We start from the raw sequence: 25,227 nt of genomic DNA, 5'->3' as shown, positions 1-25,227 counted from the left end.
AAATGTTAAAACAATGGGGGAAGGTGGTGATCTAATACCGGTATACGTTCTATAATACAATGACAAACAGACATATAACATAAATAAAGTCCAGAGTATGGATAGGCAAAAAGTCTTTGAGCCAAAAGTTCTGAGGCCTTGAGTGAGCAAAAGGTAGGCTGGGGTTGGTGGAAGTGTTCCACACTATTGCCCGCAATCTGGGTCCTTAACAGGTATGGATGGAAATTACCGTGTGTATCTCTTTAAGAGATAGAGTGGTGTCTGCCGGCAGACTCGTCCTTCTCCCGCGGCTGCAGTGAAGTAAGGCAGCGGTCAGGGAGGTCTCTGGAGATCAACGCGTTTCACCCGTCAAGCGGGATTTGTCAGGATGTGCAGAGTGACTGGTAACCATCTCCGTCCCTATTTAAGCTGGGCTGGCGTGACGCAGTTGCCGCTTGCGTCATTTCCGCCCAGATACAGCTTCCGCCCTCACTCCTGTAGTGAGCTCCGTGTTAAGGTATATCCGCCCTTGTAGGATTTGGCTTCATGTGTTGACTTCCGCCCTCTTTAGGCATAACGTGTGCTACCTGTACGGTCTTTGTGGTGGGATAGCAAACAACATATAACTACTAACATATACACGAGTGACAGATGGTATTAGAGTGCTAATAAGGCAAGGTATCGTCGTTTTGCAGACAAACTAGTAGTTTGCTGGGGACGCAGTGTCCAGTGCCATCTTGTGGGTAAAAAATATATATACATGTATGTGAATATACACAGTCTGATCTGAAGCGTCCTGGAGAGTTTTATCAAATAATGAATTGGCTGTGAGTAAATAATTATTTGTAGGGTAATAGGAGAATTTTAGAGGAAAAAGGAAATATATAATATAATATAATACAAACACAGGGGGCCCAGCACTCACTACAACAAACTAACTCACCTTAACATTCAAATAATCAATAAATAAATAATGGGGTTTTAGTTCATGAATTGATCAATGCATTTAAGCTTGCAGCCCATCGCCAAGGGACCCCATTTCACTGCAAGTCCTACACTAACTGGTTTTCTTGGGAACCTGGCACCTGCTTACACATCATAGCTAAAATGAACATGTGTTTTTTCTCTGGGTTAATGCTCAACTGCCAAGTAACATGGCTTTTTTTAAAGGTGAGACAATCCCAAACACAGCACCTGAATTAGTATTAAAGGGGCAGCTGTCACAGGTTTCAGGTAAATGAGCTTATCAAGGGTGCATGAGAAAGCTATGATCACAGTAACAGAGGTTAATTAAAAATCAACCCAAATATATAGATACAGAAGTACCAACACACTCGCCATTCCTAGGAATGGGGTGCAAACAGCACCCACATCCCAGGGTGGGGTGCGGTGGCCTGTGACCACACACTCTAGTAAATACAAACACAGGGGGCCCAGCTCTCACTACAACAAACTAACTCACCTTAACATTCAAATATAATATAATATAATAAATATGTTAAAAGTTCGTACAGGTGGATAGTATATATCGGGGGGGAGAGGGATGAAGAGTATGTCAAAACATTTTAGTAGTGCAACAAAAAGGGGAACATCTCATTGACATTGAGCTCTATGTATGTCATAGGTAATATAGAGGGGTCTAGTGTTGTATGGGGATAACACTAGGGCAGGGCTGGGCAATTGCGGCCCTCCAGATGTTGATGAACTACACATTCCAGGATGCTTTGCATTAGTTTTGCTATGTGGCCATGCTGAAACTGATGCAAGGCATGCTGGGAAGTGTAGTTCATCAACATCTGGAGGGCCGCAATTGCCCAGCCCTGCACTAGGGTATCTCAAAAAGATTATGATAAAAATGAGAATATAGTACTGGCTGCATATGATGCGAGGTCCATCAGGTATGTGGGGTGAGTGATGGTGTGATAAGGTAGGCTTTGTCAATCTTTGAGGAATGCGGCGATCTCAAAGTCGATGTTAAACCCGTTCGGTGCGAGGGTACCAATTTTGTAGATCATCTTTGTTTCTTCTTTGGACAACATCGCCTCATAGTTTCCTCCTCTCCATGAGGTCTGTATTTTTACCCTACAAATAATTATTTACTCACAGCCAATTCATTATTTGATAAAACTCTCCAGGACGCTTCAGATCAGACTGTGTATATACACATACATGTATATATATTTTTTACCCACAAGATGGCTCTGGACACTGCGTCCCCAGCAAACTACTAGTTTGTCTGCAAAACGCCGATACCTTGCCTTATTAGCACTCTAATACCATCTGTCACTCGTGTATATGTTAGTAGTTATATGTTGTTTGCTATCCCACCACAAAGCCGTACAGGTAGCACACGTTATGCCTAAAGAGGGCGGAAGTCAATACATGAAGCCAAATCCTACAAGGGCGGATATACCTTAACAAGGATGAGTCTGCCGGCAGACACCACTCTATCTCTTAAAGAGATACACGCGGTAATTTCCATCCATACCTGTTAAGGACCACAGATTGCGGGCAATAGTGTGGAACACTTCCACCAACCCCAGCCTACCTTTTGCTCACTCAAGGCCTCAGAACTTTTGGCTCAACGACTTTTTGCCTATCCATACTCTGGACTTTATTTATGTTATGGGGGAAATTTACTAAAGGAAATTTGTAAAAAATAGGTGTATTTGTATCCAGAAATACACTTATTTTTTACATTTACTATCCCGAAAATACGGCAATTCGTATTCGTATTGATAGCACATCAATACGACTATGAATTGATGTATTTTCGGGATAGTAAATGTCAAAAATAAGTGTATTTATGGATACAAATACACCTATTTTTTTACAAATTTCCTTTAGTAAATTTCCCCCATTATATGTCTGTTTGTCATTGTATTATAGAACCTATACCGGTTTAAGGTCACCACCTTCCCCCCTTGTTTTAACATTTTCTGACCTACCTATGCAATTTACATACGTCTTTTTTTACTTGTTTTTATTTCATAATAAAAGCACTATCTTTATTATATACACAGACAGTCTGAAGTTTTCATTTGTATTATTGTGTGGTAAAGGTATGCGCAGGAGTGCCTATTCACTCTAACCATAAAATAGAAGTTAGTCTGCCCTGAAAGCCAAAGACCGCGGCAGACCAGCTCGTGTGATGGACGATGGGGAAGGAAGGCACGGAGGTTTGCAGACGTGACGTGACCAATGACGTTGACGCGTTTCGTCTCAGGAGGCGGAGACTTTTTCAAGACGGATAGATCCGTCCCCTTCCTTCCCCATCGTCCATCACACGAGCTGGTCTGCCGCGGTCTTTGAAAAACCTCTGATCCACCGTCATCTGGCAGCAGCGAGTGACTACAAGTCGGCGGTCGAGGTCCCCCTCCCGCTTCCTCCCGCTATTTGGCTCCTACTCCAGCCGCCCATACCTCATAACATCAGGACATTCACGTCTGTCATTGGACTCTGGGTCGAGCGCTAAGATCAAACAGCTCCCCACATCACCTCCACATTGTGGTCGGGTCGAGCCAACAACCACCGGCAGCTCCCCGCCACACTTATCCCCTCAATTCCATCTACAGAGGGTGAGATATATATAATTTGCTATCAGTCTTATACTAACTCATATTAACCCACTATTTGAGCCTGATCTGATTGAGTTACATCTGACTGTGCCGCTGGCTTATCTGCCTCAATCCTCCTTTACCCCTCTCCCTCCCCCCCCTGCTTATGCATTCAATTGCTACGAATGATTGCTACTAATTCTCAATACTAATATACTCCGGAGTTTTTTATTTCAAAGAGTAGTTTGCAAATGTGACCCATACATGGCCATTTAGGCATTTTTATTATTGTATATTATTGTATGAATTGTTGGTGTATTTTATGCATTTCTGATATGTATATTATTTTATATTTTTTTCTATAAACTTATTCAAATATTGAACAGTGTGTCCAGTATCATTCTGTCCGGTGGTATTTTATAATATATATCCACTAGCAGCGCAAAGTGGTTTTAAACCCCATTTTCTCTGTAATAAATTATGCTGGTTTTCATTTGTATGTGAAGCAGGTGTGTGTGTGTTACTTGTGTGCATGTATGTGTATGTATACTGTGCATGTATGTGTATGTATACTGTGCATGTATGTGTATGTATACTGTGCATGTGTGTGTGTATGTATACTGTGCATGTGTGTGTATGTATACCTTGTCTGTGTGACAACTATGTGTATACCATTTGTGTGTTTTTGTCAGCATTGTTTGTATATATTGTGTGTTCTTAGCTGTTTGTATGTATACTAATATGTGTGTGTGTCAGCTGTCTGTATGTATTATATATGTGTGTCACCTGTATCTATGTGCTTGTGTGTGTCGGCTATGTGTATGTATAATATGTGTGTATATGTGTATGTATGCTAGGTGTGTTTGTGTGTGTCAGCTATGTGTATGTATACTATATGTGTTTGTGTGTGTCGGCTACATGTATGTATACTATGTATGTGGCTGTAAATTGGTTATATACAAGGACCAGTGCAGCATAAGTTGCGGTCATATCTGAAGATGGTAAACTAGGCAACATGCTGCGATAGGATTTTACAATTACTTTAATGCATTTTTTGATGAGAGTGTGGACAGATACCCCCTCATGAAAATCCATGCATTTGACCCAGTTGCCTGCAGTGGCCACTCCAAAGATGGCCACCGCCTTGCAGGAGACAGACACTAGAGGTGAACATGACCTCTAGTGTCTGTCAGAGGACCTCAGCGCATCCAGAGCCAGCGCTGCTCGGCTGGAGCGCTGATTAAAGGAACTTCAACTGTCCATCAAAACTGTCCTCGCACTGACTGGGGGGGTGTGGCTAGGAGCAGTATGGAGTAGCAGCACGAGCTGCGTCTCCTCCAAGAAAGATCCTGAGGTGAATCCTGAGCCCTGATAAAAAAAAACCTGAGAGAGGTGCTGCCACGACGGGGTAAATACCTGGAGGCTGAGAGGTCCCTGGAGGATATTTGCGAGAGTGCTGGGCGGTGAGGGAGGCCAGGAGAGTCCGGAGTTGGCCGGGAGCGCGTGTGCCTGGGAGCTTGTGCCCGGAAGACGGAGCGAGGTGCCGGGATTGAACCGCCGAGTTGACCTCTGAGCGGCGCCGGGTCATTTCTGGCTGCGTCTCCTCTGCTACTGAGAACCGGCGGCTGTGCTGTGTGCAGCCGCACCGCACAGAGAGACTGCCCTGAGGGGCAGAAGCCGACAAAGGGGAGAGGAGGCTGGGATCCCCGAGGACCCTGCTGGCTGAGCATAAAGGGAAAAAAAAATATATAAATATATAGACGGAGTGGGGGAGCCGGGACTGAACTACTGAATAGACCCCTGAGCTGAACCAGGTGATCTCCGGCTGCGTCCTATATACTCCTGACACCCGGTAACTGTGATATCCGTGGCTACGCTGGGCAGAAAAATGCTACATAAAGCAGAGAGAAGGAGGCTGCAAATACTGTGAACCCTGCTGGCTGAGTCTGCACCAAAAAGTACAGGTACCTGTTAGAGTGTCCCAGGGGAGACCACCAGACAGTGTGCAGCAGGTGGCAGGTGGCAGGGGGGGTGAGGCCGCAGAAGCTGGGCCCCCGGAATATTGAAGGGGAGGTGCTGGTTGTGGCCGACTGGGACAAAGGGACATTAAGAGCAGGAGCTCTGAAAGCGAGATAAGGCACCTGAGGCCATATACTATATAAGATCAAAAGGGCACACTAAAGCGATCTGCAAGCAAGAGATAGAGCTGCAAAAAAAAGAAAAAGAAAGATTTTTTTTTTTCTCTCCTTTTTTTTCTTTTTGCTTTTTTTTTTTTTTGCTTGCCTTGTATTGAACAAACTGTACTGATTATATTGTCTCATAAATCCTATATTGGGTAATAGTGCTGCAAGGTTACGGTACTGTGTGTAACTTATACCTAAAATGGTAAAAGGAGGAGCGGCTGCAGCAGCGGCGGCAGCTGCAGCAAAACTGGAGAAGTATACACGATCCACACAGAGCAAACAAGGGGATACTAGCTTGTCGACCTCAGTAGCTGAAATTGAAACCCCTAAACCCCCTTATTCGCAGCACTCTACCCAACAAATTCTACAGGCCATAGCAATCTCAGAACAGAGAGTCATGGAAAAGATTGGGCAAGTGCAGGTGGATGTATCATTGGTGCGACAGGACATGCAGAAAATCAGGGATAGAGTGACCGAAACTGAGCACCGTATCTCCTCATTAGAGGATACAACAACCCCTCTACAAACAAAAGTGACAGAAATGTCCGTGCAAATAAACAACATGCAAGCCAAGATGGCCGACATCGAAGGTCGTCTTAGACGTAATAATATTAGATTTATTGGAATACCAGAAAAGGCAGAAGGTGCTTCACCAGAAAGTTTTATTGAAAATTGGCTTATCAATCAATTCGGAAAAGCAGCATTCACCCCCCAATTTTCTATAGAAAGGGCACATAGACTGCCGGTCCGCCCATTTCCACCTGGTGCACCCCCCAGAACAATCATAGCAAGATGCCTAAACTATAAAGATCGAGATGCAGTCCTGCAGCTGGCTCGTGTAAAGGGCCCCCTACAAATAGATGGACAAAACATCATGGTGTTTCCAGATTTTGCTCAAGAAGTGCAGAAGAACCGCTCACAGTTTATACAAATTAAGAAAAAGCTACGAGATAGAGGCATTCAGTATGCCATGTTATTTCCAGCCAGACTAAGGGTGGTACATGACAATGCCACTCATTTCTTTCCATCGCCAAAAGAAGCGGAGAATTGGCTTGAGAGACAACCAATTAGCAAACACTAAAACAGTTATTTCGGTGTAGTGTAAATTTGAAGGATATGAGCAATATTATGATGTAGAATTGGTTTTGATGCTTGCTTTTTCTGCGTCCGGTGGTGGGGGAGGTGGGGGAGGAGACGGGGATAGTTTGCTGGTCCCCCTCTCCTCCCTTCGCTTTCTTTTCCACCATTGGATTATGGCAAATCAGGGTCCAGTATAAAGTGTAAATGGAGGAGATCCTACTGTAGATAGCATAGGGGTATATCCATATGCCCCTATCCCCTAATGCAAAAGTTAATTTGTTGTATTTTTTAAGTGTTTTTCTTTTTTTACATTTAATTTTTTGTGATTTTGGTGCGATATTGGATGGGGGGTATAAGTATGCCTTAGGTTTAAAAGGTTATACAGGGAGGGTAAGGGAAGGGTTTACTTTTTTATGTTTTTTTCGTATTTTGATTTTTTTTATTATTTTTCACCATATGGTAAATAGACTATGGAAGTTTAAGTGTAGAAGGAAGTGTGTACAAAAAACTGATTGGAAAAGGCTGCAAAAAGTACAAAAATGTATATATACAGTGTTTAATAAGCAGAAAGGTGATCACGAAGGCAGGGAGGAAATATGGGAGAGATATACCGCTGGTCGCGGTCTGTCTCCTTGGTATATTGAGTTTTTTTTTCTTTTTTTTTCTCCCTTCACCCTTCCTCTTTTGGTTTAGTTTACTGATTAAGTATAAGTAGGATGGGGAGAGGTGAAACCCATGTAGTAGGATGGAATGTGAGGGGGATGGGAGACAGAATCAAGAGATCATTGGTTATGTCACAAATAAAGAAATATAAATCTGATATAATTTGCTTGTTTGAAACCCATATGGTGGGTAGTAAAGTATTAGCATTAAAAAAACCATGGGTAAGCCACGTGTACAATTCCACCTTCTCTAGCAATGCAAGGGGGTATCTGTAATTATCAAAAAAACGGTCCAATTTCAAATAGAGCAGAGTGAGATTGATGTATTAGGGAGATATGTTTTTCTCCGTGCACACATCAATCGCAAACTGCTGCATATATTGGCTGTGTATGTTCCCCCGCCATATACAAACGAAGTAATGCGACAAGCAGTTAAATTTATCTCAATGTCACCAACAACCCCTATAATATGCATAGGGGATTTCAATAATGTTATGGATGGGACATTGGATAGATGGCGGGAAACAACACCAAAAAATACCCAGATCCCTTCACCCACAACTTTCTCACGATTTGTGACAGAAATGGGACTAGTAGATGCATGGAGAGAAAGAAATAGGGATGCTAGAGAGTTTTCCTGCTATTCAGCGACCTTCCATACCCTCTCCCGAATAGACCTGGTGCTACTCACACCCGATTTAATGCCAGATGTAATTCAGATAGATTATCTCCCGAGAGGAATCTCGGATCACTCACCCATATCCCTTATTATAGAGACAAATAAGGATCAGTGTAAGAAAATGTGGAAACTCAATGCCTTTTGGCTAACCCTTATGAGGGAGGGGCAAGAGGTAGTTACACTATGTAAAGAATTTCAGACCAAAAATAAAATAGAAACAGATCCCATGATTAGACACGATGCCTTTAAAGCATATTTACGGGGCCTCTTCATTAAAAGTATATCCCAAATCAAGATAAATAGTAGAAGGGAGGAAGAGAGACTGGAGACCATCAATAAGCAGCTTGAGCTTCAATATATAAACTCCCAGTTAGAAGAGCACAGAATACTGTGGCGAGAAGCGCAGAAAAAATGGGTGGATTATTTGTATGAAAAATCCAGGAGACAGCTTCTCTTCTCTGGACATGAGAAATATCTTCATGCCGAGATGAATGGAAGCTATCTGGCGTATTTGTCACGAGCCGATGTAGTTGGTAGTAATATAATTCAGGGAGTAAGGAACACGGAAGGACGCATGTGTTACTCTGGGGCTGAGGTGACAGCAGTTTTTCGTGATTTTTACTCCTATCTATATACATCTAAAGCCACATATTCGGATGGACAGCTTGCGGACTATTTGGAGGGGGTGAGGCTGCCCAATCTGACAAATACAGAGGCAGAGGTTTTGGAGGCTCCTTTTAAAATAGAGGAAATAGAAGAGGCGATATCAGCACTCCCGACCTCAAAAGCACCTGGGTGTGATGGACTTCCATCAGAGGTATATAAAACATTTAGGAGCTTTTTTGCTCCATATTTACTGGATCTATTTAATACCCTGATGAAAGAGGGATCACTTCCTCCATCTATGATGGAGGCAAATATTATAGCATTAATAAAACCAGGGAAGGACCCCACAACCCCGGAATCCTATCGACCTATCTCATTATTAACAACAGATATAAAAATATTAGCTAAAGTAGTGGCAACCAGATTAAATAAAAGTATTAGGTCCTTAATACATCCGGACCAAACGGGCTTTATGCCAGAAAAATCAACCGGCCACAATCTACGGAGACTATTTTGTCATTTACAGAATGAGGATTCGGCAGGGTCGGGGGCAGTGGTGGTGTCCTTGGACGCCGCCAAGGCCTTCGACTCTGTCGAATGGAGGTATTTGTGGGTGGTACTCAAGAAATTTGCATTTGGGCCACAGTTTATAAGGCTTATACAGATGCTGTACTCAGCTCCAAAAGCAAGAGTGACAATAAATGGCTATACATCTGAAGCGTTCTCATTGGGTAGAGGGACAAGGCAGGGATGCCCCCTCTCCCCAATACTGTTCGCTCTTGCCATTGAACCATTGGCGTGCTTGTTGAGGGATGAGGAAGAGGTCCATGGGATTAAAATTGGGGAAATCGAAGATAAAGTAGCCATGTACGCGGATGACACCCTTCTTTTTCTACGAGATACAGAAGGATCGCTTAAAGCTGCGCTCCAGTTAATAGAAACGTTTGGAGTGTTCTCTGGCCTCTTAATAAATTGGGAGAAATTGCATATTTTTCCTATATCAGGCAAGATCCCTGAAATAGAGAGGACAAGCCAACTACTTGTATGGACTACAAAATTTAAATATCTGGGAATCTGGATTACATCACAGGTGGGTGAATATGTGCCATTAAATATAGATCCGATAACGGCGAGTTTCAGAGAAAGGGCGCAGGCCTGGAGGAAATTACCGCTATCGGTTCTGGGTCGCATTAACATGGTCAAAATGGCTATACAGCCCAAATTTGTATATGTACTACAGAATTCCCCGATATATATACCGAAGCAAATATTTAAAAAGATAGAAAATATAATGCTATCATTTATATGGAATAATCGTCCAGCTAGAGTCTCAATTAAGACACTGTACAAGGCACAACGAATGGGAGGTCTGGGGTTACCCAACCTGAGACTTTATTACGTAGCCTCACAGCTGGGGTATTTGTTGGACTGGGTAAAAGGCACTCTGGATATAACAATGACAAGTTTTATTGCTGAACAGGTAAAAAGATTTTCTTCTATTCCCTTTTCACCTCTCCAATGTCTGCTGGCTGGTCTATCACCGGGTAGGTTTCCGCATATACTTAGACAAGCGTTAATGATATGGAAATTTGCTCATTCCTTATATAATTATAATTGGTCCGCCAGAGATGGATCAACCCCAATCTGGTTCAATAATAGATACCCGGAACTACAGAAATTATCAGAGGATAATATATGGGTTAGCTATGGGGTGATAGAAATGGGACAGATATTTAGCGAAAATAGGATTAAAACATTTCAACAATTAAAAGATGAATTTGGTGTACCAAATAGGGCACTATTTAGATATTTTCAGTTAAGGCATGCAATAACAGCCGAGTTTCGAGAAGGGCCACCGGTAATTTTAGACTCTCCAGTAAAAAAACTATTACTGAGGTTGGGGCGAAAGGGAAGGATGTCGGCTCTATACGCGGTAATAAATGAAAAAGATGAATCAGACCAAATAAAAAAAATGAGGATAAAATGGGAAATGGATATTGGTCTGGTTACGGGGGAGGTGTGGAATCAGATATTAGAATCCATGGAAAACACAACCCCATGTATTAGATTTAGGCAGATATCCTTTTTTATACTGCATAGGGTATATTGGACACTGGCATCTCTTCTGAAAGCAGGTCTTAGAGATAACTCTGACTGCCCTAGGTGTCAAAAAGAAAACACAGGATTCTGGCACATGGTGTGGGAGTGTCCAAATATATATAAATTTTGGAAGGAGGTTTGGAGAGATATACGGACTACAGCTTCAATGTTACCAGAGATAGACCCATTAGTGTGTCTTTTCGGAATTGGAATAGAGGAAACAAACTCAAAGATTATGTATAAATATGTGTTGTGCCTTACTACAATGGCCAAGGTGATAATAGCCAGGAACTGGCACACAACAGAAACTCCAAATATCTATAAATGGCGAGCATTGGTCAATGATGTGGTACGGCACGAACGACATATGTTTAAAACCAGAGGGACCATACACAGATTTAATGAGAAGTGGGATAGGTGGTGTACAGCCGGATTGGGTAGAGGGGAGGATATAATTTAAAAGTTGATTTAATATTTGAAAGAGGATCACATGAATAGGCATATGATTAAAAGTATGATGAATTGTCCATGCTCCTTTGTTAAAAGATGGACAAATTTTATGTTGAATCTTTAATGTTGGCTGGTGTTAAAAAAAGGTTAAAGATAAACCTAAAAGTGAAATGTAAACTGGCCAAAGGAATATAAAGTCAAGATGTATAGCCTAAGTAGAAAAGAAGGTGAAGGAAGGGTTTTTTTTTTTTTTTTTTTTTTCGTTCAGATGGAAATGATCAGGGGTGTATGGATAAGGTAGAAGAGAGATGGGGTCAGAAATAAGGGAGGGTGGAGAGGGAGGGGGAAGGGAAGTGGTAAATCAACTAATTAAGTTCACCTCACGAATCACAAGAACACAAGGTACACATATGTATAGAAGAATAGGGAACATAAAAACACAAGAAACACATAAAAAACACACAAGAAACACACAAGAAACACATAAGAAACACACAAGAAACACATAAACAAACACCAAATACATACGCACACAGCAGGTGCGCCGAACAACCACATAGCAATCACATATTTAAGGTACACTACAATTAGGGAGGGAGGGCACAGAAATAGGGAAGTAAAAGAAGGGAAGAGGGAGGGAAGGGAAAGGAAGGGGGAGGGTGGGTAGGGAGAAGGAGAGATAGAAGTAAGGGGGGAAAAAAAGGCAATGGGGCTAGAATTCTGACCACATGCCTCTCCATAGCATGTATGTAAACGACTGAGCCAAGGCTCTCTGGTCTATTCATCTGTCTAGGTATCTTCTTGTTAAATGTATATTGATCTATTTATTTATTTATCTATATATATCCTTATCTCTGTGTATTTTCTTACTTTTTTTTTTTTTTCTTTATATGTGCTCTTTTATGTCTGATTTTTTATTTATGTATGTGTGTAGATGAAAATGAAAAATAAAAAAAAAAGTGTTGAAGTTAGAAAACTGTCCTCGCACTATGGGGAAGCAGAAACTCAGTCCTCCTGCTGCCGCAATATGGAGGAAGCACTTCCTCCAAGTCCTATTACTGCGCAGGGGCCAGGTCTCCCTTGTATGTATTTCAAGCCGGGCAGCGCGAGACAGACCCTCTCGGGGATCCCTTTGCCCTGTCCCTGAATTCCCAAGCCTCTTTGACACCCTGCAACTCCCCCCACAGATTGGCGAGTACCCAAGGATCGCTGTACCCCCCCTTCCTTTTTATATGACCTTCTGTACACTACAATCTGTGTGTGTTTGTGTGTGACCCTCTCTACCCCAACTCTTCCCTGGTGTTTGACCCACCCTATACCCCTACCCAATGTCTGTGGCATTACAGTGTTTGGTATAATATGTAATGAGCATTACGGTGTGTGGCATTATGTGTAATGGGCATTACAGTTTGTTATAGAGTATGTAATGGGCATTACGGTTTGTTATATAGTATGTAATGGGCATCATGTGTGGCCTTACGTGTAATTGGCATTAGGGCATGTGGCTTTATGTGTAATGGGTATTACAAAGTTTGCAAAAATGTGCAATGGGCATTAGTGTGGTATAGTGTTAGGCCACGCCCCCTTTTCACTGTGCAAGAGCCCCCCTACTACAAATCAGGGGGGGGAGGGCGCGAAACATGCCCTTGCTCCGGGCACCGTGGGACCTAGCTACACCACTGGCTCCATCTGTATCTCCATGGTCCCATCTTCTAAAATGTAGAAAAATGTACAAAAGGATTTAATACTAATAAAATATATTAGATCAGCAGCCAAAAACGGAATCATATCATTTATAAAGATATTTTTTTATTCAACAACAAGTATTATGGGGATAACTGTCAGTAACATAAATAGTAGTTACTGATATTGTTTGATTATAGTCACTAAGTCATTTTAATTAAATTATTGATCATAAACATGGTAAACAATGTGTTATCAATGGGATTTTATTCATAACATGGTGTAAAAACAAAATATGTGCTGTTACCCACAGCAACCAGATATCAGCTTTCATCACCTAGTGCCAGCAAGCAAACAACTGTATAATCATTGATTAATATGGGATACAGGGGACTGATGTCTTAGTTGCACCATTATACAATATAATACATAGTATATGAATCAGAGGGAGGTAAGACAGCAATAGGAATGTATGAGGGACAGAATAAGGAGGTATAATAGGGACTGGGAGGAGCTGCTGGGACTCTGTAATGGATATACAGCTCTTTCCTGTACTAGCCCCAGCACCAGTGTGAGCAGAACAGCTGTATATTACAGGGCACAGTAATGGCAGCCACATCGTCATTGTCTGTTATACCGCAGCTCTATTTCCCAACAGAGATATTGTACCAAGGGAAAAGCAGCCCCCAGCTTACTGGTCACAGCTCTCCTGTCTTTAGCAAGATGGATTTATATCAACTTATTGCCATATTCATACTGTAACATTAAAGTTACCTTCCTGAAACACATAATGTGGTGATACAACTTACTATTGATTCGCATGCAACATTCAGACCCTCAGAGTGACTATGTATGTGAGTAATAAGGTTTATCTCTTTAGTAAAACACTTGCTGCACTCAGAGCATGTATATGGCTGATCCCCTGTGTGACTCATTGGATGTATAACAAATTGTTGTGGTTTCTTTTAGTTGCTTCCACCAAACTCCACCTGAGAATGCCGGCTGCTCACCCCAACTTACAGCAGGTGTTCCTACACACAGGCTGTGAATGGATGTTTCATAGACATCCATTCGCAGGCTGCAGGGGAACACCCATATCATTCGATGGTCAGCGACCATCGAATGATGTGGAAGGCACACGCACATCTGCTTAGAACAACCTTAGATGTGTGTGAGAATTCAGAAGGAAGTTGGCAGGCAGCTGACAACCGGTGATATCATCTGCCCGCCCCTGTACCCGCATCATTGGCCCATTAGCATGATAATGCCCAGTGTTATCTAGGGATCACTCATTAAGTGCTGGGCGTTCCCATATGCCAATGGTCCGGTCCACCACCACCTGCCCCCCTTGCCCTCAAGGTTGTGTGTTTGCACCTATTGAACAGTCCCCTACAGATGACAATGCACATGTACAGACACATAACATCAGAGCCGCCCGGATCTGCTGTAAAATGTCATCTTATGCTGTGACAATAGCCCAACATTGGACCCCTTGCGAACGAAGGGGTCCAAACGAACAGACATGAATAAGGTCCCTTGTTTCTTAGTGAAACACTTGTTACATTTATAGCATTAATGTGTTTTTATCCAGTGTGAATCCTCTGATGAAGAAGAAGATTTCGCTTGTCTGTAAAACACTTTCTGCATTCAATGCATTGAAATGGTTTCTCTCCTGTGTGACTCCTTTGATGTTCAGAAAGAGTTGACTTCTGAGAAAAACACTTAATACATTCGGAGCATTTATATGGTCTCTCTCCTGTGTGAATCATCTGATGCCGAACAAGTGCTTGCCTGGTGATAAAACACTTGCTACATTCAGCACATTTATATGGTTTCTCTCCGGTGTGAATCCTCTGATGGATGAGAAGCTCTGATTTCCATGTAAAGCATTTGTCACACTCAGAGCACAGATGTGGTCTCTCTCCTGTGTGACTCCTCTGATGGCTAAGAAGATGTGATTTACGTATAAAGCCTTTGTCACACTCAGAGCACAGATGTGGTCTCTCTCCTGTGTGACTCCTCTGATGTATGTGAAGATGTGATTTACTTATAAAGCATTTGTCACACTCAGAGCACAGATGTGGTCTCTCTCCTGTGTGACTCCTCTGATGGCTAAGAAGATGTGATTTACGTATAAAGCCTTTGTCACACTCAGAGCACAGATGTGGTCTCTCTCCTGTGTGACTCCTCTGATGGATGAGAAGATGTGATTTACATGTAAAGCGTTTGTCACACTCAGAGCACAGATATGGTCTCTCTCCTGTGTGACTTCTCTGATGGATGAGAAGCTCTGATTTACATCTAAAGCGTTTGTCACACTCAGAGCACAGATGTGGTCTCTCTCCTGTGTGACTCCTCTGATGTCTGAGAAGATGTGATTTACGTGTAAAGCGTTTGTCACACTCAGAGCAAGGATGTGCTCTCTCTCCTGTGTGACTCCTCTGATGTATTAGAAGATGTGATTTACATGTAAAGCATTTGTCACACTCAGAGCACAGATGTGTTCTCTCTTCTGTGTGACTCCTCTGATGGCTAAGAAGAGATGATTTACATGTAAAGCGTTTGTCACACTCAGAGCACAGATGGGGGTCTCTCTCCTGTGTGACTCCTCTGATGTCTGAGAAGATGGGATTTACGTGTAAAGCGTTTGTCACACTCAGAGCAAGGATGTGCTCTCTCTCCTGTGTGACTCCTCTGATGTATTAGAAGATGTGATTTACGTGTAAAGCATTTGTCACACTCAGAGCACAGATGTGGTCTCTCTCCTGTGTGACTCCTCTGATGCATTAGAAGAGATGATTTACATGTAAAGCGTTTGTCACACTCAGAGCACAGATGTGGTCTCTCTCCTGTCAGACTCATCATGTATTCGATAAATTACAAATTAGCTGTGGAAGGTTTCTCCCATGCAAAAAATGAGAACGTCTTTAGTGAATCCTCCAGAGGTGTATAGGAAAACACTATCTATAGTTGGCTTGATCAGAGAATAATGTCCTTTTAACAATGATGTCTTGTAATTTTCTTAGAAGAATTTCTGTATTTTATCTGTAACACAAAAAAAAAAATCAAAATTGAAAATATAAAAATGACAGGTGTAGATCTAGTTATTTTTTTCTTCTTTCAAATAAAATTGTATCGCATAAAACTTGACAAGTAATAATAGATTATTCAATGCATGTGATCCTGATATATATGCATGGCAATCGGCAAACATCCAAATGGTATATCATAGCAAATACAGTGGGTAAGAAATAGCACAATATAATAGTCAGTAATGTCATCCCATTAATATACCAAATAAATATTATGCCGTTTGTCATAAATGAGGAATTAATACATGAAAACTCCTCCAAGAAACCTTTGTGGAGATAATAGCAGTATTCCTGTCCCTAAATATATCATAAGCCAATGCATGAGAAGATAAGAAAGGGGCAGGGGGTGAGAGGAGCCGCACATGAGAAGGCTGAAATTACCCCCTGTCATATGTTGTAGGGAATATTTCCCAAGAGTCTCTGTTGTTTATACCATGTGGAATATTTTACAGAATATTCTTCATCTGAATTCCCTTGGTACAGTGGAAACATAACCTTCCTACATATCAAATACACCTGGTGCTAAGTGTTCTTCATTCAGAGAAGTTTCTATCCAGTCCCAGACATAAATTTGGCCCAGGATTATAGTCTATAAAGTGTAATTTGTCATAAACAAAGTTCCCATTTCCCATGAAGCAATGTATAGATTGAGTAGTGCGGCCAGTGCTGCTGACTGTCTGAGAAAGGGGAGGGGCCCTGTCTATTATGTCAGTCCGGGGTCCCACATATTCTGATGGCGGCCCTGATCCCAATGATTGCCCATCACTCATACAATTTAGATGAAAAATGATAAAGTCCATTTAATATATTTAGAAATATAATGTGAACTTTCATGAATTTGTATATTGATTTATGAATACTTAACTGCAATGTTACACATAGGATAACACCATATTATTCTATTATATAGTAATATTAACTAATTATATACTGGTCAAATAAAATGTAATCACTAATACCAAGGCAATATTCACAAAAGCATAGTAAAACCGACTGTGTAATTATCAGCATAATCCTATGTATAATATAATTACCTTACTCTGGGGATCCTTCCTCTGTCTCTCTCTTACTCCTCCGTCCTCCCAGCTCTCCAACCAGTAACTGATCCAGCAGCTCCTCCATCAGCTCCCAGTGGCCTGATACAGCCTATTTATAGTCACTCCTCCCCATCTCTCCCCAGTAGTTCCCAGGATTCCGTGCAGGAATTCTTACACTGAGAGGTGTCATGAAAATTAGGGTCACATAACATTAGTATACAGTCATTCACCACAGCAGCTCCTCCTGCCCAGCTCCTTGTCTTGTAAATGAGGTGTAAATATTCCTAAAGTTACTTACTACAATGATAAATGCTAATTACACCCTGGCAGGGTAACACCTTGTATAGTAATTAGATCACAGCAGCCTCTGACTTCCTGTTATGTCACCAAAGGGGCCTTTTGTTTAGGAGTCACCTATTGTCTGGGCAGAGTTTTAGCAGAAAGACTTGTTCTACATATAATTAATAGAAGGAAAATCACTCTCTTTTTGTTGGGGCACTCTTTTAAATGGATCTCCTGTATTCACAAATATAGATATTAATTGAAAATAGTATGAGTGGCTATCTACATTAGGATATGTAATAATGCTAGGCAAGTTCTAGAGTTTATTATATTGAAAGGGAAAAAGGGGATGTGGGGATAAATCAGTGCACTGGTACAGATTTTTAGGAGATGAGGATTAGTATGTTCAGATCCACAGTGTGGTCAGAGTATAAATACAAGTTTACAAAAAACTTGTTATAATTAAAGATGTGGAGGTGCTCCCTTGAGAGTAAACACAGAGTATTTAAAGAGACAAAGAAAAAAGACTCTCTTTTTGTTGGGGCACTCTTAATTAAATAGTTTCTATATTTCAAAAATTAGGGTATTATGTAGAGCAAAGTCAAGGTGACACCAAAGTTCTCACATATGCAAGGATTGTCAGTACTAGTGATACGTTTATGATATGTTCTGGGATTATGACCAGAAGAAAAAATGGAAGTTTAATAAGATTTACCTTTTAATTGAAAAATCTTTAAAATAAGCACTAGACATGGACACACAAACAAATAACATAAAAATATTGTGAAAAAAAAAATGTGGTTTGTATGCTAGTTATCCCCAAGGTTTTTAATGATTTATTGGATGAGGTCCATCCGATATGTTTCAGGGAGGCACTCTCTCTGATGGATATGAGTATATTGTCCCTACACACGCAATATTAACCATCTGAGGGAGAAAGATGCCAGCAATAATTCACCAATTGTACATTGAAACGTTCAGTACATGGTTGTTTTTTTGAACGTGATCAGAGTTACAATTTCCCAAACTGGGATTGGATATACGTTAAATTGTGTACAATAGTGACCATGGAAGAAGTAATAGGTAGCGTATGTACATACTGCCCAATCGTCCAATCTGCTCCCAGGTCAACTGGTTAATGGATCAGAGAGAGTAATAGTGCTAGCAATACTTTTCAACAAATTAATTATCTCAGTGTTAGAAAACAAAATTCTTGAGTATAATAATTTTCACAATAAAACTTTTTTATAAAAACTTAGCGAAATATAAGTAGATCTCTGCTTGTTGGTGCTGTTGCCTCTGAGGCAATAAGCAGAGATTTTTTATGTTTTTTTGGTCTCCTCCCACAGAGAAAAGAGAAAAGAATGAGAAGTGGAAGAGTTTGATAGTGGTAGAAAAACAATTCCCCTAGGTGACAAATCAAACGCTTTATATACCTATAGTATAGAAATGAACACGATTGTTCTTAATCAGGTCTCCCTGAGTGTTACTGGTCGTGTTCATCCATACCAGTTACCACTCAATGTATTAAGTGGACCCTTTGAGGTATTGCGTGCAGTCAAACCTTTAATCCCTATTGAACCCCTTGAGGTGGCTGCTGCCCAGCTGTATATACCTATAACAATGTTAGGGGTACAGTGATTTCCTGCAGTGGGGTCACCCCCTCTGTGTACTCAACAGGCCCAAATTTTGTTAGCTTCCGCTAGCATATAAAAATGCTGGGGGGCTTTCAGGTATTGCGGGTGAGCGGACCTCAAAATTTGGCCTAGGGGTTTTAGAAGGGATGGAGGGAGGGTGGCTGCTGACCAGCTATGTATACCTACAACAGTATTCCGGGGAACATTGGTTTCCTGCAGAGGGGTCACCTCCTCTGTGTACTAAAATGCCCCAGATTTCTGTCAGCTTCCATTAGTGTCAATTTGGCACTGAGGGGCTTAAAGGTATAGTGGGTGAGCGGACCCTCCAAAATTGTTTGTTTATTGGAAATAACAGTAGGAAAGATAGTACAGCATGTAATTTTGACAGATGAAAAGTAGAGATCAGAAATGCTGAATAAACTTTTTAACCATATATTAAAATATATATCTCTAAGACACTGGTTCAAGCATTAGGCATAGTATGTTTCCCCTCACTGTCAATACAATCTATTACAATAGCGCAGAATAGGGGGTATTAGGAAGGAAGTATGGATAGGAAAAAAGATAGAGGAGAACAAAAAAAGGAGGAGACCAATGTTACCTCACACTTCACCCCGGGGGTCAGGCTCTATGACCTCGCCCGGGTATGCCACTGTAATGTTGCTGTCTGCTTTTAATATGTAGTCCTGAAATGGCTGGAACAGGAATGTACGGTACTTCTTTACTTTCACGGCGCCAGCATGGCGCCGCGCGTACTTCCGGGTTACGCTCGCCACTAATTAAGTTAAATAAACAGAGTTAACGCCATGCCAACATGGATAGTTCATACCTTCACTATCCATGTTGGCATGGAGTTGATTTTAATTAGCGTGGCGAGCGTAGCGAGCCACCGAGCCCGCAGCGTGGCCGAGCGAAGCGAGCCCCGCAAGGGGACTCTGACGCGCGGCGCCATGCTGGTGCCGTGAATGTACAGAAGTACCGAATGTACTTCCTAAGCCCACTCTGTCTCAGCGTGTCGACCAGACTGCTGAGGGATGTAGTATGTCTCAGGGGCTATATTGTAGTCCTAGCAAATCAGTTTTTGTCAAGGTTATAGCGGAAAATGCAGTAAGTCTATGGAGCCCAAAGGCTCAGTGTGTCGACACAATCAGCGTGTCGACTAAAGGCTGCTGGGTCAAAAGGTATTTTTTTATATACATATAAACTCCATACATAATCTGAAAATAAACATAACTTGTCCTTGTGGCCATTAGTATTAATAGAAGTGGGCCAGGATTGACTTAGTCAGAGGTGACACACTGGGTGTCACTTGTGTAAGTGACGCTATAGTCCATACACACAGAGCAATTTGTGCTGAATTTCTAAGTTATTCAGTCAAATTACTTAGAAAAGCAGCCCAAATTGCTACGTGTGTAGGCCCCATATTTCCAGGAGGCTTGTGAATCGTGTTAAAGTGGGGACACAGTTGTCCTTGTGGCCATTAGTGGTCCAGGATTGACTTAGTCAGAGGTGACACAAGGATACACAGTTTAGGATTTTTCTGTCCAGTCTGTTTGGGGGGAACAAAAATCTGGAAATGTATTGGAGCAAATGACAATCAATAATTTGCTCTCAAATGACGGAAAATAGACAAAAAAATCGGGGAAACGGTTAATTGGTCGACAAGCATTAGGTCGACACCACTAGGTTGACACGCTGCAAGGGTGGGAACAAAGGTGTTGCTCTTCAATTCAAATGTATTTTTAAAACATAATATATAATTTGTATTACTGGGAATTTTAATGTAGAAATACTCAATACTTTTTAAACAAATACAAACAATTTTATACTATATTTACTAACATTAGAATATTTTAGTTTGTTTTATAAGTTGTGGATTAATTTGAAGTTTATCAGCTTCCGATGCAATTTCAGACCTATCTTGATTGATGCATCCTTGTCCACAACATTATCAGCCAGGTAGCAACCAACAGCTAATGCTTTTAAGTCAGGTGTAAGTATGCTTTACATTAATAATACAATATTTAACTGTCATATGGTTTGGGTTACGGTCAGTAGGTCTACAAGCATTGGGCCAACAAGCATTAGGTTGACACCATTATGTTGACATGCATTAAGGTTAATATGCATTATGGTCGACATGCAGGAAGGTCGACAGGACTGAAGGTCAACATGGGTTAGGTCGACACTGTCATTAGGTCAACACAAGCATTCTGTCAACATGGGGAAACTCGACAGTCAAAAGGTCAACAAGGGGTTTTAAACTGTTTTTTGAGTTACCATGTGCCGACAGGTGGTATCTCATGCCCTACCATCCACTAGGATGTGGTGGTAGAATAAAATAGTGTGCCGAGCGTAGCGAGTCACTGTGCCCCGAAGCATGGCGAGCAAGTACGGATTTAGGGCCTAATGGGCCTTGAGCTGAAAATGTTCAAGGGCCTGTTATGAAAAGTGGAGGAAATGAGGCCAGTATCACTTTTCATATTAGACCCCAGTGTCTCCCTAATGATAGAAATGTACAACAATGGCATAAATGTGTAAAATAGGAATGCGATTCTAATACTTATGATTAATGGGCATTTCTTTTGGTGGAGGCCTGGAGCCGCAGCTCCAGCCGCACCATTGGTAATCTGGCCCTGATGGCGAGGCACCATGCCGAAGCATGGGGAGTGTAGCGAGCCATGCGAGGGGACGCGGTGCTACATTTCATTGTCCATGTCGACTGTGTCGAAATTTGGAACAATTAAAAAAATAAAACATGTCGACCTTTTGACCATCGACCTTCCGTATGTCGACCTAATGCTTGTGTGGACCTAATGACCCTGTCAATCTAATCCATGTCGACCTTTCTGCATGTCGACCGTAATGCATGTCTACCCAATGATCCCATTTCTATGGTTTTATTGGTTCGTTTTATGATGGCAATTCATATTTATTATTATAAACATTATTGCTCTCTGTGATATAAAATTGTATTATTATTTTAGCAAATGCTTTTGTATGGTTCAAATATGAAATATAGTTGTTGAAATCTATATAACAATCACATTAAATAAAAATAATTGAGATGTAGTGAGCTATTTTGATGAACGTTTAATTAAATATTCTTAATGGTTTGTTTGATTGATTTGACACAATTGTTTTCTATTTTCTATTTCTATTTCTTTTTTTTTAGCTTTTTAAATTAATAAAGGTGACTGTAGACTGCTGTTTTAACAAAATGCATTTTTCTGTTATAAAACAGATTTTTGCGGTTTGTGATAATTTTGTGTATATTTTTTTGTATCTTTTTATGACTAGAACCTGCTTTAAAATTGTGTATTGTGTCTGTGACTCTTGTGATGAATATAGTGTGTAATGTACATTTTTTTTTTCATTATAGAGTCATTATTTAAAAGTGCGTCTAAGGTTTGTAATACTATCTATCCTCTGTCTCATGGACTGATTATATGTTATTTGATGTAGATTTACTTCCCCAATTCCAACCTTAGTAAGTTTATAATCCATTTTTATCTATTTCATTTTTTTTATTGTTATTATTTCATGCTCAAAGTGGGACAGATTTTTCGGTACTTGTTTCCTAGCACGGCGGCCATGATTTTCAATCGTATGACATCTTATGAATTGTATCGCATCGCATGCCATATAGACAAATGCGATGCGATTTAAGCATTTTTTTTAATTGTTATTATTTCATGCTCAAAGTGGGATAGATTTATCAGTACTTGTTTTTAAGCACCCTATACTATTTTTAAATGTATAAGCCTTACAATGTTAAATGGACCCCCACACCACCCCCACTATCAACGCCAACCCGAAGCATGGCGAGTACAGCGAGCCCGCGAGTGGCGGCGGTACGCGTCTTCTGACCTTTTCATACCCCCACTATCTACTTCAGCGTGGAATTGAATTTATATAGTGTGGCGAGCGCAGCGAGCCACCGAGCCCAAAGCATGGCGAGTGCAGCGAGCCCCGCAAGGGGAAGCGTATTACTTTACCGCTTCGGGTTGCCGTTGATAGTGGCGGTGGCATGGGGGTGCTCTTAACATTGTAAGCACCCCTTATGGTGCTTATGCAATTAATAATCTTATAGGGGGGCCATTTAACATTGAAAACACCCATTAAGGTGCTTATACAATTTAAAATCGTATCCCATCGCATTGTATGCCATTCTATGCCATATACAATGGTATACGATATTAAATTATATAACATCGGGTGCCATCGCGTAACATCGCATCACGTACCATTGTAAGGCTTATGGTATACAATGCAATAGGCAGGGGCGTAACTATAGCACCACAGCCCCCGCCACCGCGGGGGGCGCTGTGCATGTGGGGGCGCCGGGGGCTGCGGTGCTATAGTTACCCCCCCCCAATCCCCCGCTGACTTACGTATCTCGCTGGTCCCGGCGGCTCCGTTCTTCTGATGAGGACCACCACAAAATGGCCACCCCCATATAGCACACTGTTCTCTGAAACTGTCTGCTGTATGGGGGCGGCCATTTTGTGGTGGTCCTCAGCAGAAGAACGGAGCCGCCGGGACCAGCGCGATAGGTAAGACTGCGGGGGAGGGGGTTAGCATGGGCGGCGGGGGGGGGTGCTTGACGGGGAGGCGGCGGGGGGTGGGTATGGGCGCCCCCCCTAAAGGCGGGGGGGCGCCCAAAACATAGCTACGCCACTGGCGATAGGTGCCGTGCTAGGAAACAAGTACCAATTTATCTATATGTCCTGAACATGGAATGAGAGGTGGAACTATTTATTGATTTTCCAATGTATCTACTTATGGTCTCTCTTTCACTTTTCCCCAAAAAATCTAAGATCTAAAACACAACTTGTGCAATGTAAAATACATTATCTAAATCTTTACCTAATAGGTAAAGGATCTACATATAGAGTGTCACCCAGAACAATTCGTACTGGCCCTATATAACAAACTCCTAGTACACACTTGTTCTCCCAAAGGTCATCCCTCTCTGCTTGGACCAGACCAGGACCAGTATGGATGCAATTTCCATTTAGGACATCATTAGGACTCCTATATTGGATTTGAAACTGTAATTCAAGCATAGCACAGAACCAGTGAGGATTCACCATCGTTTACATCACAAACATCACCAAACTTATCCCCACGTGGTAAGATACTGTAACAACATATGCTTGGACTGTGCTTCTAGGAGTCAGACACCATCGGTTGTCCCATAAAATTGGTCTGGTGAGAATCACATGGACAAGCAGAGACATTTCCTAATATACATCTGTGTGCAGAAACCTGTGTGTCATTTTATCTCTTCTATTGTTTTAATACTTGTTTTAAAAAAATCTATTTAGATATGATATACAGACAGATCTATTCTATACAATCAGTGGCTGAATTACAGGGTAGCAGCCCCTCTATTGTCTGTATCACTGGGTGATCACGTGTTGTAATATCATGTATATCTTTCCTCCTGTTGTCGGCCATGGATCAGACTATGGAACAGGAGCGTCCATGTACTATCAGCGACAGCAGTAGCGCTGATTCCAATTCTAATATTAAAATAAATCTGTGGATATAGTGTAATATAGGACAATACAGGATCAGTGTTGGATAATCTCATAGAAGCCCTAAGCTCTACCTATAAGTAGTCAGGTGATGGTGAGATGTCTGATGTTTATACTCATTGGAGCCCTGAAAGCCAAGAATCTCCTGTTTTATATGGTACTGGTCTTGCTGGTATATAATGCCATAGGCCATATACCATGCTCTGCTACCTATGGCGGGACAAACGCCATAGGCAGGCTAGATGGTGGTGGCTCCATCTGTATCTCCCCTGGTTCCATCATCTAATATGTAGAACAATGTACAAAAGGATTTAATACTTATAAAATATATTAGATCAGCAGCCAAAAACAGAATCATATCATTTATAAGGATCAGTATTTATTCAACAACAAGTATTATGGGGATAACTGTCAGTAACATAAATAGTAGTTACTGATATTGTTTGATTATAATCACTAAGTAATTTTATTTAAGTTCTTGATCATAAACATGGTAAACAATGTGTTGTCAATGGGATTTTATTCATAACATGGTGTAAAAACAAAATATGTGCTGTTACCCACAGCAACCAGATATCAGCTTTAATCACCTAGTGCCAGCAAACAAACAACTGTATAATCAGTGATTAATATGGGATACAGGGGACCGATGTCCTA

The 25,227-nt window shown here is 41.4% G+C and overlaps 1 protein-coding gene across 1 annotated transcript in view; it reads right to left on the bottom strand.

The window, feature by feature from the left end:
• The window catches only part of LOC146054612 (uncharacterized), a gene marked incomplete at its 5' end in the record, with an annotated part of 31,665 nt that extends 16,497 nt beyond the window's left edge, over window positions 1–15,168 (bottom strand). Inside the window, one exon of the mRNA XM_083168084.1 lies at window positions 14,586–15,168. Within this exon, the coding sequence (XP_083024210.1) occupies window positions 14,586–15,168 (583 nt within the window). The remainder of the gene's footprint in view (window positions 1–14,585) is intronic.
• Window positions 15,169–25,227: the final 10,059 nt, after the last annotated feature.

Source organism: Crinia signifera, unplaced genomic scaffold, assembly GCF_055691185.1.
Source record: "Crinia signifera unplaced genomic scaffold, ASM5569118v1 HAP2_SCAFFOLD_272, whole genome shotgun sequence".
NCBI classification, from domain to species: Eukaryota; Metazoa; Chordata; class Amphibia; order Anura; family Myobatrachidae; genus Crinia; species Crinia signifera.
This window is presented reverse-complemented; position numbering and strand designations above follow the sequence as displayed.